This window comes from Pyxicephalus adspersus, chromosome 1 (genome assembly GCF_032062135.1).
Source record: "Pyxicephalus adspersus chromosome 1, UCB_Pads_2.0, whole genome shotgun sequence".
NCBI classification, from domain to species: Eukaryota; Metazoa; Chordata; class Amphibia; order Anura; family Pyxicephalidae; genus Pyxicephalus; species Pyxicephalus adspersus.
The window spans coordinates 415,143-430,231 of record NC_092858.1 but is presented as its reverse complement, the minus strand read 5'-3'; the positions used below and the strand labels follow the sequence as shown (position 1 = coordinate 430,231).

At 43.8% G+C, this 15,089-nt stretch overlaps 1 protein-coding gene and 1 pseudogene across 1 annotated transcript; both read left to right on the top strand.

The window, feature by feature from the left end:
- Positions 1 to 1,228: 1,228 nt before the first annotated feature.
- On the top strand, positions 1,229 to 2,136 carry LOC140321761 (olfactory receptor 52E8-like; annotated as a pseudogene).
- Positions 2,137 to 9,150: 7,014 nt separating this feature from the next.
- Positions 9,151 to 10,092, top strand: LOC140321760 (olfactory receptor 52N4-like). Its single transcript, XM_072398548.1, has one exon. It carries the CDS (start codon positions 9,151 to 9,153, stop codon positions 10,090 to 10,092), a length of 942 nt encoding a protein of 313 aa, XP_072254649.1.
- Positions 10,093 to 15,089: the final 4,997 nt, after the last annotated feature.

Here is a 15,089-nt window from a genome sequence, read left to right as displayed (position 1 = left end):
AAATGTATAATAATAGTGTGTGACTGTGGGGGGACATTAGAGTGTCAGCTCCTCTGTACAGAGACTGATAGGACTGGCTCAGTGATCTCTGTACAGCACTATGGTATATGTCAGAGCTATAAAAATGTTTTGTAATAAATAATCAGAAAGGAAAAGGCTGTGAAACAGTTATTTCAAATGTGCAATGCAGCCATCCAGCACCAGAGGAAGATTTCACCCAATCAGTTATGTGGACTCACACGTGTTGGGAACGGAGTGCCTTCATCAGTTCTGTTCTCCCCGACCTCCTTGCTGAATGTTTGCCTACTATCACCCGGTTTCTGTTCTGATCTTTGCTTTATCTTCTGACCTTTCTCTGACTCGGAATATCCAGTAGTCAAGTCAGTCATTCCTTGGCTACAGCCCTTCTACCCTTCTTGCCCCTTCATTCACCTCTGCTGACCCTCCTTGTGTGCAGAAGGCCATGACCTAATAGCTGTTATCAGCCCAATTTCCTCCAAAATTCAGGTGAAGACCCCATTGATATACCCAAGTCAGTATCCAAACTTCCAAGTTGAACCTTCAGGGTCGTGGTTGACCTGAACATTGTGACAGCGTTGTCAGGAATTCCTTTGATGTTGCACCTTGTATATAAATTATCGGGGTGGTGTACAGAAACACCCAGAAATGGGTCTAAGGGGTCCCTGCTGCTAGTAATCAGAAGACCAGTGAATAATACCTTCATATTATCGAACAATAAAAGAAAATCACCAAAGCAGCAATGTTCTGCACATCAGAGAAATGTGTGGACTAGGATCAAGTCTAACAGTACCCGGGTACGTCTTCCTTCTACCTAGGAAAGATTGGTAGCATGGTTTTCCCATAATGCCTTTCTCTAGGTAAGTCTAGGCACAGGGCTGGGTCTAAAGGAATGCTTATCATTGGGAAAACATGGAAATGACTTAGTTGCTTCTATTATAACAAGTTAGAAATATGCTTATGTGGACTTTTTGGCAATGACAGGTTCTCTTTTTAAAATAGCCATGGTAGGTTGGAGTGGGGCATTGTTTGCCATTTAGACAAAAGGCATTTCCATTGTTATAGCCCTATTGTTACCCCCCATTCTATCCCCTCTGTAATGGTGCTTCTATACCCCCATCCATGTGTGCTGTGTGCCCATGTGTGTAATATACGTGAATAGCTAAATATCGTAAATGTTTCTTTCCTGTTTAATTGTAGAAAGAAAAAAATGGACTTGTCGAGTGTAAACGTGATCTCCTCCATTTCCCATACAGATTTTATACTCTGGGATTCCTGGAGTCACCAAATTCCAACCTTTCTGGGCCTTTCCCTTCTCTGCCATATACGTCATCATACTGGGCTGTAATGTTTCCGTTATGTCGGCCATTGCAATAGAGAAACGCCTGCACACCCCCATTTATACCTTCATCTTCCTTCTATTGGCAGTCAATGTTGTCTACACTACGGCCATCACACTAAAGATGCCCCTAGGGCTGTTTGGGATAAATCAGGTCTCATTGGTTGGATGCTTGGTCCAATCCTTCACAGTGTACTCAAGCATCATGGCTGAGACCACCCCATTGCTGGAAATGCCCCTAGACTGGTACCTGGCCAATAATAAACCTTTATACTACGTGCAGATTGAAAATCCGTTTTTTCATCAACATCTTTATCCGCCTAGGTTGCATTGTCTTTCCAAACCTCAAATTGGTTTGAAACCAACATCATCCATGACTTTCATTGTGAGCCCATGATGCTCTTTAGCATTTCATGATTATTTTCCAAGCAGAATGGTAGCGAGAATGGTAAGGCAATGACATCATTGTAATTTCCTATCTGAAGGTTCTCTATGTGAAGAAGGTGATGGTGTCTGCTCGTCACAAAGCTCTGCACACCTGCACCACACACCTGTTGGTTGTATTCATGATGTGCACATTCGGAATTATTTCTTACACCTTGAACCTGCCTAGGATCACAACAAATTACAATCTGCAAAATGCTTCACGTTCCATTTATTACGCGATTCCATCGGCCCCAAATCCATTCATCTACGGGCTGAGAATGCAGAACATCAAGAACGGTCTGCTGAAGTATTGGAGAGGGGAAACGCATTCTATGAAGCATGCCGGTCATTGAGTGACAAACGCTCTGCAGATAGGGAATGGTCAGATAAATTGCTGGCGATTGACGTTAATGAGAACTAAGGGATATCCATCCATTTCAGTGTTCATTGTGTGATAGGGGAACTAAATAACGGGTTCTTGTACTCTATGGGCTGCGGATAGACTATCATGAGAGATCCTGGGTGATCTAGAAAACCTGGAATTGATTAAAAATAGTTTGCTATTATTTGGTAAATGTTTTCTATCCTGGATGAGATCAATTTCATATTTGCTGGATCACCCAGGTTCTCCCATGATAATCTTTGCCAGTCTTGTTAATAAATCAGGTATTAGGTCCCAGGAGCCCACTAGTGAGGTCTGAATCCCCAGATCTGATTGAAGCAGTGACAGCAGAAGGAGAAGGTTATGGTAAACAGCTGGAGGGAAATCCAAAAATGTACAGCTGACACATGAGCACAGGGTACGTCTTCCATTGGGAACATAACTGACAAATCAAGGTATTCCACTGAAATGTCGCCATTTCCCTGCGGTATAATCTCCAAGACTTCCAGGTAACTTCAACGACCAGGAACACATTTGTTTGTTTTAGTGAAGGAGTCAAACCCATTTTAGGGTTCATTAAAATCCCAAAGCTTTGATCATTGATAGTTTTTTTCATCTCAAGCCATTTCCTTTCTATGTTACTCCTTTATTTATTCATTTTATTTTTCATTTATTGGTTAAAACATAAATCAAACAAATAGCTATACAGGTTGTTGTGTTTATTTATTTAATAAATCAATTTATTACGATTATGAAACGCAAAGATGCTTCCTGAATATGAAAGCCTGACCTTTCTACAAGGCATGAAATATGGATCCCCCCTTTACTATCACTGCCAGACCCATAGGAACCTGGTTGGCCAAGATGGGGGGCAGTGAGCATGTGGCCCCCTATCGATCCATACCAGGCTCCCTCTGTAGGAGTGCAGTCTAGGTTTGGGCCCCAGTTCACAAAAAGGACATTGTGGGATTGGAGAGAGTGCAGAGAAGGAAAACTAAGCTAATAAAAGGAATGGAGGAGCTCCGCTATGAGCAGAGATTAGCTCAACTGAATCTATTCTCCCTTGAGACGTATAAGGGGGGATATGATCACCCTGTATAAATATATAAATGGTCCATAGAGAACTCTCTTCCCTATTATTCACTGTAATGTCATTACTAAGCACAAGGGGGCGCTCTTTGTGTCTGGAGGAAAAAAGTTTAAGCTCCGGATAAGGAAGGGATTCTTCACTGTAAGGTGTGTGATAATGTGGAATCGGGTCCCTCAGGAAGGAGTTTCAGCAACTACTATAGATTGCTTTAGGAAAAAGCTGGATGATTTCTAGAAGCACAGAATATAACTGGGATTAAGGATTTATAATAAAAATAACAGAGACTGCTGATCCAGGGAACATCCGATTGCCTCATGGAATCAGGAAGGAATTTTTTCCCCTGTTGAAGCAAATTGTACCCAACTATGTCTTATAGGGTTTTATATCTGGGATATGTTTATTTCCCTAATGGTTGGACTTGATGGATTTATGTCTTTTTCGACCTAACCTACTATGTAACTATTTAGGGGGACCACACCTCACCCCCTCAACTTGCCTCCTAAGTAGTTGTGGAGATCTGGGGTAGGGTTAAAGGTAAACCAGTAGTACTAATATCTGAAAAACTATTCAAGTAATATTTAAAACTAAAAAAAAATCATGATATATGCCAATCTTCCAAAAATACAATTATATGCCCCCAGCAGAAAATATTCCTTAATCTCATTGGCCAGTGACTTTAATTTACACCAAATTTGGTGTAAATTTCATATTTGATGTGAATTTTTTTTGCCAAACAATGTGATTGCAGAACCCGTACCCCGGGTGGTATTGGACAGTAGGGGACACCCTTTTTGCCCCAAGCTCCTAAATACATGATGTTAGTCATGGGGGGCACACACATACACACCATCTTTTTCTGACCAATCAGGTTCCGTCATTGCATACAGATTTGATTTCTATAATTGAAATAAATAATAAAACAGAAATGCAATGTGTACAATTGTGTGATTTCTGTTTTTCTTTATCGAGGCCTCATCATATACGATTCAATAGGTGAATAACTTGTGAGTGTCACATAATATTGCCCATTGACTTCCAAATAAAAAGTATTAAATGACATTAAGATGAGCAAAATTTTTATGCAAATTATTGCCTTACAAGTTAAAAACCTAAATTTTCCCGAGTCAATCCTCCCTCAGCATTGTGCTGATAATAAAATATTTATTGTTCTGTAACAAGTCTCTCCTGACATCCTTCGATATGCTTTGTTGTACATAACATGGTTCCTTCCTGAGGAATATAATCAATAAATAACTAAATAACAATGAATAACCCCAATTCTAACCCCTTATATAGAAACATAAATTAACCTAACAATATTTACATGAAAACTAAATACCCAACATTGTAATTCCACTTTATTAACATTACACAAACAACAATCCTTATAAAAATTATAAAACTCCAACCTCCCGGCTCTAAACCCGAACAAGCTGGCTGCAGGTCTCAGAAGGCAAAATCCGCATCCATCAGGAATTTACCTCCTCCAGCATCTCCACCATGGCCCCTAGCCACCCAGCACCGCCTCAGGAGCCATGACCTTCACTCCACCATAAAGGAGGAACTCCACCAAAAAGGATGCCTCCTGCCGACACCCAGCAAAGTAAGTCCAGGATCCTTGCCTTCCAAGACCTCAGTCGTCACACTGCACAGCTATGAAACTTCACACCCGTCACACTTGCAGGGCTCTTTGAATTTCATCCTGCAGGCCCAGAAACCACATATCCGTACTGAGAGCATTGAGGTGCACACCATCCCTTCTTAGATACCTCCAAGTTTCCTCCTCCAACTCACGGTTGGCACCACAATGCCCCCATTTCTGGCCACAAAATGACCCCCCTCCTTTGTTTACCTTAATCCTTGTCTTGTTAATTTCCTCCACCGAGCAGGTCTGGCCACAATATCTGACCAAACCACTATCAATCCCGGGAACACCACCCTTAATCTCCAAAAATCCATTTTTCATCCCTAATCAAATCCCTCATGGAACACTTCCTCAAATCGTTGCCCCCGCATGGATCACTAGCACGCCAGGGGCCTGTTCAACAATACAAATTTCAGGATCTCCAGCACCACTCTTCTCCAAAGCAAGCCAGGCACGCCAATCCAACGAAAAGTTGACTCCTTGCTCAATAAACCAAGTTGTCTTCAATTGGGCTGCACCTCCACTCTCCTCACACCCCACCAGACTTAAGAGTGCCCGACTATCCAGAACAAGCAGGCCGGGCCACCTAAAAAACATAAAACGGAAACAAGTACTGACCCACAACAAAACCCCTCCAACTTACCAACACCCCCCTTACATACAGCTGAAATCTACAGGATTCCCACCTACCAATTGCCTAACGGTCTCTACCTCCAAGCCCCATCAAGCTGCTTCAGTGGCTGCTCCAATCCTAAAGGAATGCGAGGAGTAACCCTCTTCTGCCACCCCCAAACTATCCAAACACTTTCTAAACAATGCAATGAATTGAAAACAAAAAGGACCCACCTTCATGAACTAAGAAGGGGCCCTCGACCCCCGGACTCCACCTCCCAAAATTCTCTACCACCCTTACAGGGCAAACAGAAGACGCCGGCATCGGAAACAACACCACTGTAAAACCCCGCCCCTGCTTGTCAGTCTTGGAGCACTTGATCACCAAACTTACCTGATCCGCCATCATAACCAAGTTTCCCCCAGGTCTATGTCTAGAAGGACTCACTAGCTCGTTAATACACATCGCACCAAAAAAATGCCAAAACAAAGGCCGCTTTAAATAAAATTCACTCGTACTCCCCTACATAAACCACCCCTAAACCCTCAACCAATCTATGAAGCAATACAAATGACACCTACTGCCTTGAATCCAGCACCTACTTCCCTTACCTATACCCCTTCACCATCTGTCTAACCACAAAATCTTTGGTGACATCCCGACACCCATGTCATTTAAACTAGAAAGCCATCCCTGCAAGCTTCCTGCACACTGACGTCCCAAATACTCCAGCCACAAAATCACGCACTGACCATAACAAAAACAAATGTACACGGTCCTCAGACAACCTCAAACCCTTAACCTCGGTCAGTAACTTGGCCCCCTATCACCATACCCCAGAGTATGCCCTCCATGTCGTTGCACTCACTGACCGCTGTATCAAACAACTGACAGTCCCTCTGCAATGCTCCACAGACAGTGAAAGCTGTGCCGCTCTGCTTCCAGTACCAGCTCACGAAACCGTGCAGCCAAGCCACTCCACCATACATCCAATGGGTCTCCTATATGGTAGCCAAATAACAAATGTGCCGAAAAATGTTCAGGCTGCTTTTCGCCAATGACACTCGTCAAAATTCCAAATGCATGCAACTAATTAAAGAACGTGTAAGGAATTAACCTATACTATATACCTGACACTCTCCTCGCACTGCCCCCTCCCCCCACAGACCCCACTCCAATGGACAGCGCTCCTGCGATAACAGCGCAAAAATGTCCACAAACTCACCATTCCAGATCTTTTCACGAACATCCTCCTTCAAGTGCTCACCCACGGCCCTTCAAAATACACATAAACCTACCCCCGGGTCGTTTCGTTACATACACCCACATTACATGCCCCTTAACCCCAATCCCCGAGTCACGTGAGTCCCCGGTCCCCTAAGCCCTCTTAAAATGATTAGGGCTCAGGCGCAAGAGAGGCCTATGCCTCTGAGGCTGCAGACTTGTTAGTCTAGCTTGGGGGGGCTCACAGAAGCCCCCCAGCACCTCCGCTACTCTGGCTTGCAGCCAAGATTCACCACGAGAAGCCACCGCCTCCCCAAACTGGGCCATGAGGCCATCAAAGGATTCCATCTCTCTACCTGTGTCCTGATGACGGAAACTTTTCCTTCCAAAAAGAGGGCCTCCCACTTCTGTGTCTCCCCTTTTAAAGCCCCCCTATGACTAATCCCCTTCTACACTCAGCGCTACCACTGCCCCTCCCAACCATTAGCACACGTCTTTCTGTTAACCCTATAACACCCCCCTGGGGTTAGCCTTATACCCCGTCATGTATGCCCTGCACCTTCTTGTATGCGTCCCCAGGCCTCTGTTGCAGTATGTATCTAATAGCTGGGTTGTGTCATTTACATTACTCATTAATAATAAAAGAGAAATGACTAAAGTTCCTTGTTTTTTAATAACTAGATTATGTTTATTTGCCAAACTAAACTTCCCCTTATTCTACATTTGTAATTTCAGGATAAAGCCGTGTACAGGTTGGAACATTTACTGCTTTTAGCTTGTTTTTGTTTATTAATCTTGGGGGATTCTCTTCCAATAACTCAGACCTCTATATATTAGTCACCTAGGGGGGATGCCAGGACAGGGAGTGATCCAATGTTTTCCGAATCTTTTATATCTCGTCACCAAGGAGGATTCCACAAAGGAGCATTGTCCCCTCTCTTGGTCTCTGCCTTGTACATCTCTACATCTATGGAGGATTCTTCTTCTTTTAGTCCCAGCACTGGGGTTGTGGGATGTTCTGTACACAAATCTGCAGGGAAACCATTCACATAAATCTGTATTAATATAAGCTAGCAGGACGGTGCTATGTGAGACCAACACAGGTGAGGTGACTGTGATCTGCGCTCTCTATTAGTTGCCTGTATTGCTGCAAAGTAGATCCAGACTGCTGGGGTAGATGCATAGTTCTGTGGGGTAGGTACACATTACTGTGGGCTAGGTACACAGTCCTGTGGGGTAGGTACACATTACTGTGGGTTATAGCCATTCTGCTCGCAGTCCCCAGTGCCTGTTGTAGCGTTAGGCTGGACTGAGCTGCTGCTGGCGTGTTATTTCATTAGATTTACTGACCATTGCTTGTTTCCTGACCCTGAGATTGTATTCTGCCTGGACCGACCTGTGACCCAACTCTGCTTTGTCTGTACCCTTGGATACCTCATCCAGGTGGACAGATTACCTGTGTATAACCTCTGGCTCTGTATTCTTCATCACTCCTCTGTACTGCATTATCGGTGGGCTCCTGGTCCTCCGTCAGTCCTTCCCCGGACACCATTCCTTGTGATCAGAAGTCCCGGGGCAACCAAGTGCTGGGATAGTGCAACCAAGATCCCAAGTGGGGGGCTTGCTATAGGTGAAGAGTGCGGCATTAGATTGGGGGTCTGGTGAGCATTGGTGCTGGAGCAGAGCCTTAACTTTCATTAACAATAATCACATCTTATGGTAATATTAATTATTGGGAGAAGTTTGTCATTTATTAGTTAAATGTTTCTTTCCAAGCTGCAAAATTCAGTATGACTTTGTGAAATCTTTTCATTTATGAATTGATTTTGTCATCTCGGCTCTGCAGATTCCACTTAGAAATAAATCAAAATTTGACATGTCCTGCACACAGCACTATAGATAAGACACCGCCAATAAAACAAATATATATTATGTTTGCTGGGATTATAAATCTAAGCAGAGAAATGTAGATAAGAGTGGAAGTGGGGACTTTCATTTCTCTGAAATCTTCAGGTTTTGCTAACTTTTAGTCATTTTGGTGAAATACATTGGTGCCAATGGGCGATAACATTCCAAGGGTGTCACCTCTTTGGAACTGTTCATAAAGCAGCCCCCATTTGGCTTTCTTGGGAGTATACAACAAGGCAAAACCTCAAGCATTCTCATCCAGTAGATTGTAATGTCTAAATGTATTTTCTGCTATGATTTACAATTTCCAACTTAATAAAAAAAATTGCTAAAGGTGAAAATTTATTTCTTCCATTTATTTTCTACAGGGTATTGCTGGGGTCACAGCTGCCCACCTACAGAGAACATTTTCCCATATTCCAGAATATAAATATTTCAATATTTTATTATATTAATAACAATAAAGATTAGGAAAGGCAGGAACTGGGATTTCTTATAACTAACAATGTCTGTAAACACTACAGATTTGAGATTTGTGACATTTACCCTCCTCGGAGTTCCTGGTTTTGAAAGCTTTCATTCCCTCATCTCAGCACCATTTTTCATCATGTTTGTATGTTCTGTGATAGGAAACCCTCTTATTGTATATATAATTCTCTCTGATCGTGGTCTCCATGCTCCCATGTATGTGTTCCTGTCATTGATGGCCATCACAGACTTCATGCTCTCTCTTTGTGTAGCTCCACAGATGTTGGCCATCTTTTGGCTGAACTCTCGGGTTGTGCATTTTAGTAGATGTGTCATCCAGATGTTTTTTGTCCATTTTCTCAGCTATATGGAGTCCGGAGTACTGGTGGCCATGGCGTTTGATCGTTACGTTGCAATATGCCAACCACTAAGATACTCCATAATTCTTCCCGGCCCAGTGATCACCCGAATTGGTTTAGTTCTAGCTCTACGAGGGGTGCTCATGGTCACCCCATGTGTCTACCTAGTGGCCCGGTTACCTTACTGTGGACATGGAGTTCTAAGCAAATCTTACTGTGATCACATGTCTATTGCAATGGCCTCGTGTGGCAACTACACCATCAATAGCATCTACGGCCTTACTCAATTGATCCTGGCATTTGCGTTTGATATTTCTGCTATAACATTATCTTATATCTTCATTATTAAAGCTGTGCTAAAACTGCAATCCAAAGAGGCCCGGTCTAAGGCATTTGGGACGTGTTCCTCCCATGTGTGTGTCATCTCATTCTTTTATATCCCAGGTGGTTTCACTGTTGTGGCCTACAGGTTTGGAAAAAACATTCCCCCATCTATTCATTCCCTCCTTTCCCTCGCCTACCTCCAAATGCCTCCAATGATGAACCCACTGGTGTATGGGGTTAGAACCAGCCAGATCCGTGATCATGCAAGGAAATTGATCTACAAAATAAAAATGTGATTTAATTAGGTCTTCCATTTGTTTGTTTATAGCTCTGTTCATTTACAACTTATTTCTTGCTAGCATAGAGCGCATCCCATAAGGAGCTGTATGTGTCAGCTGTAGGGGAAGCTTCCATCAGCACTAAGAAATGGGAGTTTTCAGGGCATCAAGAGGCAAATACCAGAGTCTCATAGTCAGCATCCAATTTCCATCAGTCAAAGAACTGCAGAACTACCCCCTGTGCCAGAGAAAATGCCCCAACCATTATGGCAGCATTTGTGGCCCTCATTGTAGACTTTACATACATGAACATTAGATATGCTTCAGCTGCATCATTGTTTTCCTATAGATACGAGGACATATTCATGTATGGGACTTCCCTGAGTACTGCAGCTCTGAATTGAAGGAGTATTTGATATAAGAAAGGAAAACTAAGACTCTCGTATTATGGCAAGGTTTCCATTTTGTATAATGTCATGCAATTACTGGAAAGGTGCTTATCATTGGTTTGTCCATCCAGCCCAGTCAATGCCCATAGGAAGGTGCCACATGCCCAGAGAATGGCAGAATAGGAATATTGATACACTTACATTCAATAAATCAGTTTATTATTTCATAAATACTCATTGAAAAGGTAATCACAGTGCATAACATAGAAGTGTGATAAAAACAATTGTGATAGGACCTGGCAATACAGAGGGGTTCATTAACAAAGATTTACATATAATCATCTCTCATATCATTTCATGGCATGAAAAAACATTATATGATGCCAGATGGCATGGACCATCCCCAACACACGGTGGCAAAGGGCAATACAAGGGACACTGCCAGCAAAGAAATGGTGACAAAGTCCATATAGTCCATAGGTTCCCCATAGGTTAGGTCAGAGCCCACTTTTTCATGAAGTGATTTGCCCCGATTGGGTGAACTATACTTTATATTGAAAGGGCAGATTTGGTAAATTATGTTATTAGAAGATATTACCAATATTGGTGCGTTGCTCAAAATTTAAAAAAAACGGGACTGACCTTGGCGGGGTGCCTGTTAGCTGGACACTTACCTTCTCTGGAACAGAGGGATGTTACCAACTAAAAAAGTGATGCCAATTGGAAGCACTTTTTGTCCACAATCTCCCCTCCTCCAAACAAAATGTTATGCCCATCATATCATGCTACCCTGTCACACATAGCTACCCCCTTTAATGTCTGGGGGTTAGCTCAGACCGCAGCCAGCACGCTTTCCATCAAAAGGGTGTAACAAACACGAGACATTATTGGGATAACTAGAAAAAAAAGAACAGCTTCTTTTCAGCAACTCAGGGGGTATAAACAGAACAGAAAATGGCTTACTTCAGCCTAGTGGTGTAATTGTCTATAGTCCATCAGAACGTCCCCGTGATAAGGAGCCAAATACAAGTCTCTCGTGAAGGTCCAATTCCCAGCCTGGGGTTTCCACAGTCCATAAATCAATGAAAACAAGTCGGCATCAACAGTTTCCCATGTAACAGCAACACTGCTTCTTGGCTTGAGTTCCCCCACAAGCTTGTTTGTAGGCTACTTCCTGCAATTCCACTTCCTCTCCCTCCCTTATGGGATTCCCACCTTCCTGCCGGACAGGGGCAACTCATGGTGTGTACTTTGATGGACTGAAAAGGCCCACCCAATCCTTCCCCTTCAGTCCGGAGCCCGGGTCCCATGAAAACCGGTGTATTACAGCAACATAATCTGAATAATAATCCCGGACTACTTTCCCAACACATCAGTTTATAGGGACCAGCGTCCATATATAGGAGAAATGTACCTTCCATCCAGGATCCAACCCTGCCATCCTGTACACCCCTTACTCTCTATGAACCCCAATTTCTCTGTAACATCTCGCTACAGCATAATGTAAGAAAAACAACCCAGGGACATTCTACCTTGCAAATGAAACAAAAAAATGTGCCACATAGTGACTCCAGGGATCTGTGACATCTTCCGGGTGATGCAGTGGCGTGATGGATTCTGGGGGCGGGAAATTTTTTTACATTAAAAAACACAAAATAACACATAATAAAAGTATAAATACATATTGTAGTGCACCAAGCATCATTGCCCAGTGCCCTGATTTACATTTACCCACTATTAGCCCTGACCTTGATCTGACCTTGTGATGGCTTATAAATCACTTCCTGAATGTATCATTTCATCACTTTGTCTTTAACCTTGATTGTTCCTGACTGATTGCTGGAGACCGCATGGCATTCAAACGACATCTCGCCAGCGCAAGCACTGTTTTGTAGGAATTTGAAAGAGTCCCTTGCGGAATCGAGTGATAGTGATTCACCAGGAAATTTGTCATCGGACAGCGAAAGTGAACTGAGCGACGATTCTGAACCTGAGGTCCGTGCTGTGTGCACATGGTGCTGCATTGACCTTGATGCGGACCAGGCAGCTAATTATAATAATTATTTATTGCATTATAGTTTATGATTATAATATAATAAATAAATATAATTATCATACCCAGGAGTTGATCCTAAGAATTACAGGCCCACAATGTAAAAAATAGGATCACTTTTTGATACAAAAATACCAATAATAAATACATTTTTTCACATAAAAGAGATTCTAAGATATGGCATTGCACTTTCCTTTTTTTCCTTTACATTCCTTCTACCTTGCTAGCCAGTATTCCAAAATTGAGCATCATGCTTTCTTATCTCATCATTGTTTATTATTCCACCTAGGGAGGATTCCAGGATGGCGCATTGTCCCCTCAGTCCCCAGGATGGCGAATTGTCCCCTCACTTAGTTCCCAGGATAGAACATTGTCCCCTGTGTTAGTGCCCAGGATGGAGTGTTGTCCCCCTACATTGTCCCCCCTTTGTATCTCCTAGGATAGACCAATATCCACTCGCTTAGTGCCACAGATGGACCATGGTTCCCTCACTTAATGTCCAGAATGGAGCATTGTCCCCTCCCTTAGTCTCAGCCTTGTACATCTCCCCAGCTATGGAGGATTCCAAGACACTGCGTCATCCTCTCTAATTCTCAGTGCTGGGGCTGTGGGGGTTTCTGGTCACAAACCTGCAGGGAGACAATCACATTATTCTGAATTATTATAAATGGACATAACGGCACTGAGTGTTGTGTACGCCACAGGTATGGTGACTGTGATCTGCACTGCACAGGTGTGGTGACTGTGATCTGCACTGCACAGGTGTGGTGAATGTAATCTGCACTTAAAAGGTGAGGTGAATGTGATCTGCACTGCACAGGTGAGGTAACTATGATCTGCACTGAATGGGTGACTTGACAGTGATCTACACTGCATGGATGGGGTGAATGTGATCTGCACTGCATGGATGGGGTGAATGTGATCTGCACTGCATGGATGGGGTGAATGTGATCTGCACTGCATGGGAGTGGTGAATGTGATCTGCAGTGCACAGGTAAGCTGACTGTGTTATTCAAAAGAGGACTCACTGATGTCAGATTATTATCAATATAGAGATCACAAAGTGGAACGCCTCCTCCTCATGCTGTTATTGCTGCCGCCTGCCCAGTACCCAGCTCTGGATGCCAGTTACCAATGCTGTCCATGCTCCATCTCAGGGCCCACTGCCTCCTCTTCCTGCTCTTCCTGCTGCACGGCCCAGGCTTGATCAATATGAGCCATCAGGATGCAGGTATACTTCCGATGAGCCAGCTGGTTCAAGTGGGTAGAATCTTTACCCTGGAATGCAGCTCGAAGTGGAAGTGCAAGTCAATCACATCCAATTGGTGTAAATCTGCCAGTGTGGCCCTGTAGAAATTCCCTTCTATGATGTCCCAGCGCACATTAGGAATGGGGTACTCTAGCACGTCACTAGCTTTGAATCCAACAGACATGAACATGTTGCATATCACCAGACATTTGGGGCTCAGCACCTCGGTGAGCCGAATAAACAGGTGGTCCAGGTTGGTTTTTCAAACTGGCCCCAAAAGGCCCCAGTTTCCTTGTACTGTATTGGTGCAGCGCACTTGCATTTTTGGTGTCAACCCCCCCCTATAAAAAATCCAATTAATATACATATTTACACTTTATGAAGCATATTAGCTACAAGGTAAAAAAAAATGATGCATGGCTACATGCGCCACTCAAATTCCTGGCAGCAGCACTGGAAACTGTAGTGGCAGAAGGAGGAAAGGCAGCAGAGGAAGATATAGCAGTTTGAGCTTGCTTATTGGGCGGAGGTGGTCGCAGAGAGCTCTGTGCTTTGACCAGGTGTTCCCGCCAGGTTACTGGATGGTGGCTTTTTAAATGAGTACTCATGCAACTTTTTCCAAGTTTGGGTTTTTGCCTCGTTTCAAGTGTTGAGCACTCAGTTTGCAGATGACCATAGTGTTGTCATCACTATGGACATTAAAAAATGCCCACACGGGCTCTGGAGCTGGTGGTCGTGGTGGCGGTCCGCGGTTGTTAAAGCAAAGCTGTGGGGACAGCTTCCGACGATGGACGACTATGACTTCCCTCACTGGTACTTGAAGAATGCAGAGTATGGGCAGCTTTTACCCTCTTCCTACCTCTCCCCCTTTGAGGGCGCTCTGCAACCTCCTCCTCCTCTTCTTCCTCCTCCTCCTCGTCTTCCTGCCTATGATGATCTCCTTGTTTGCCCCATGTCGGATCAAGGACATCATCATCATCAGATGAGACAGTTTCCCTGTATGTCCCAAAAGGAAACGAGACAAAAAACCCAAAAAACTTGGAACAAGTTGCATGAGCACACATTTAAAAAGCCACCACCCAGTTACCTGGCAGGTTACCACCTCCGCCCAAGAAGCAAGCTTAAACTGCTCGATCTTCCTCTGCTGCCTTTCCTCCTTCTGCCACCAAAGTTACCCATGCTGCTGCCATCATGTGGCATGTAGCCAATCATTACTTTTTTCAGGCTCCACCAGCGGTGAGCAGGAGCTCCAACGCAGATCGGCTGCTGTCTGTGGCATTGCTAGCAGTCAGGACCAGGCATCATTGCCATCCCCCACAACGTC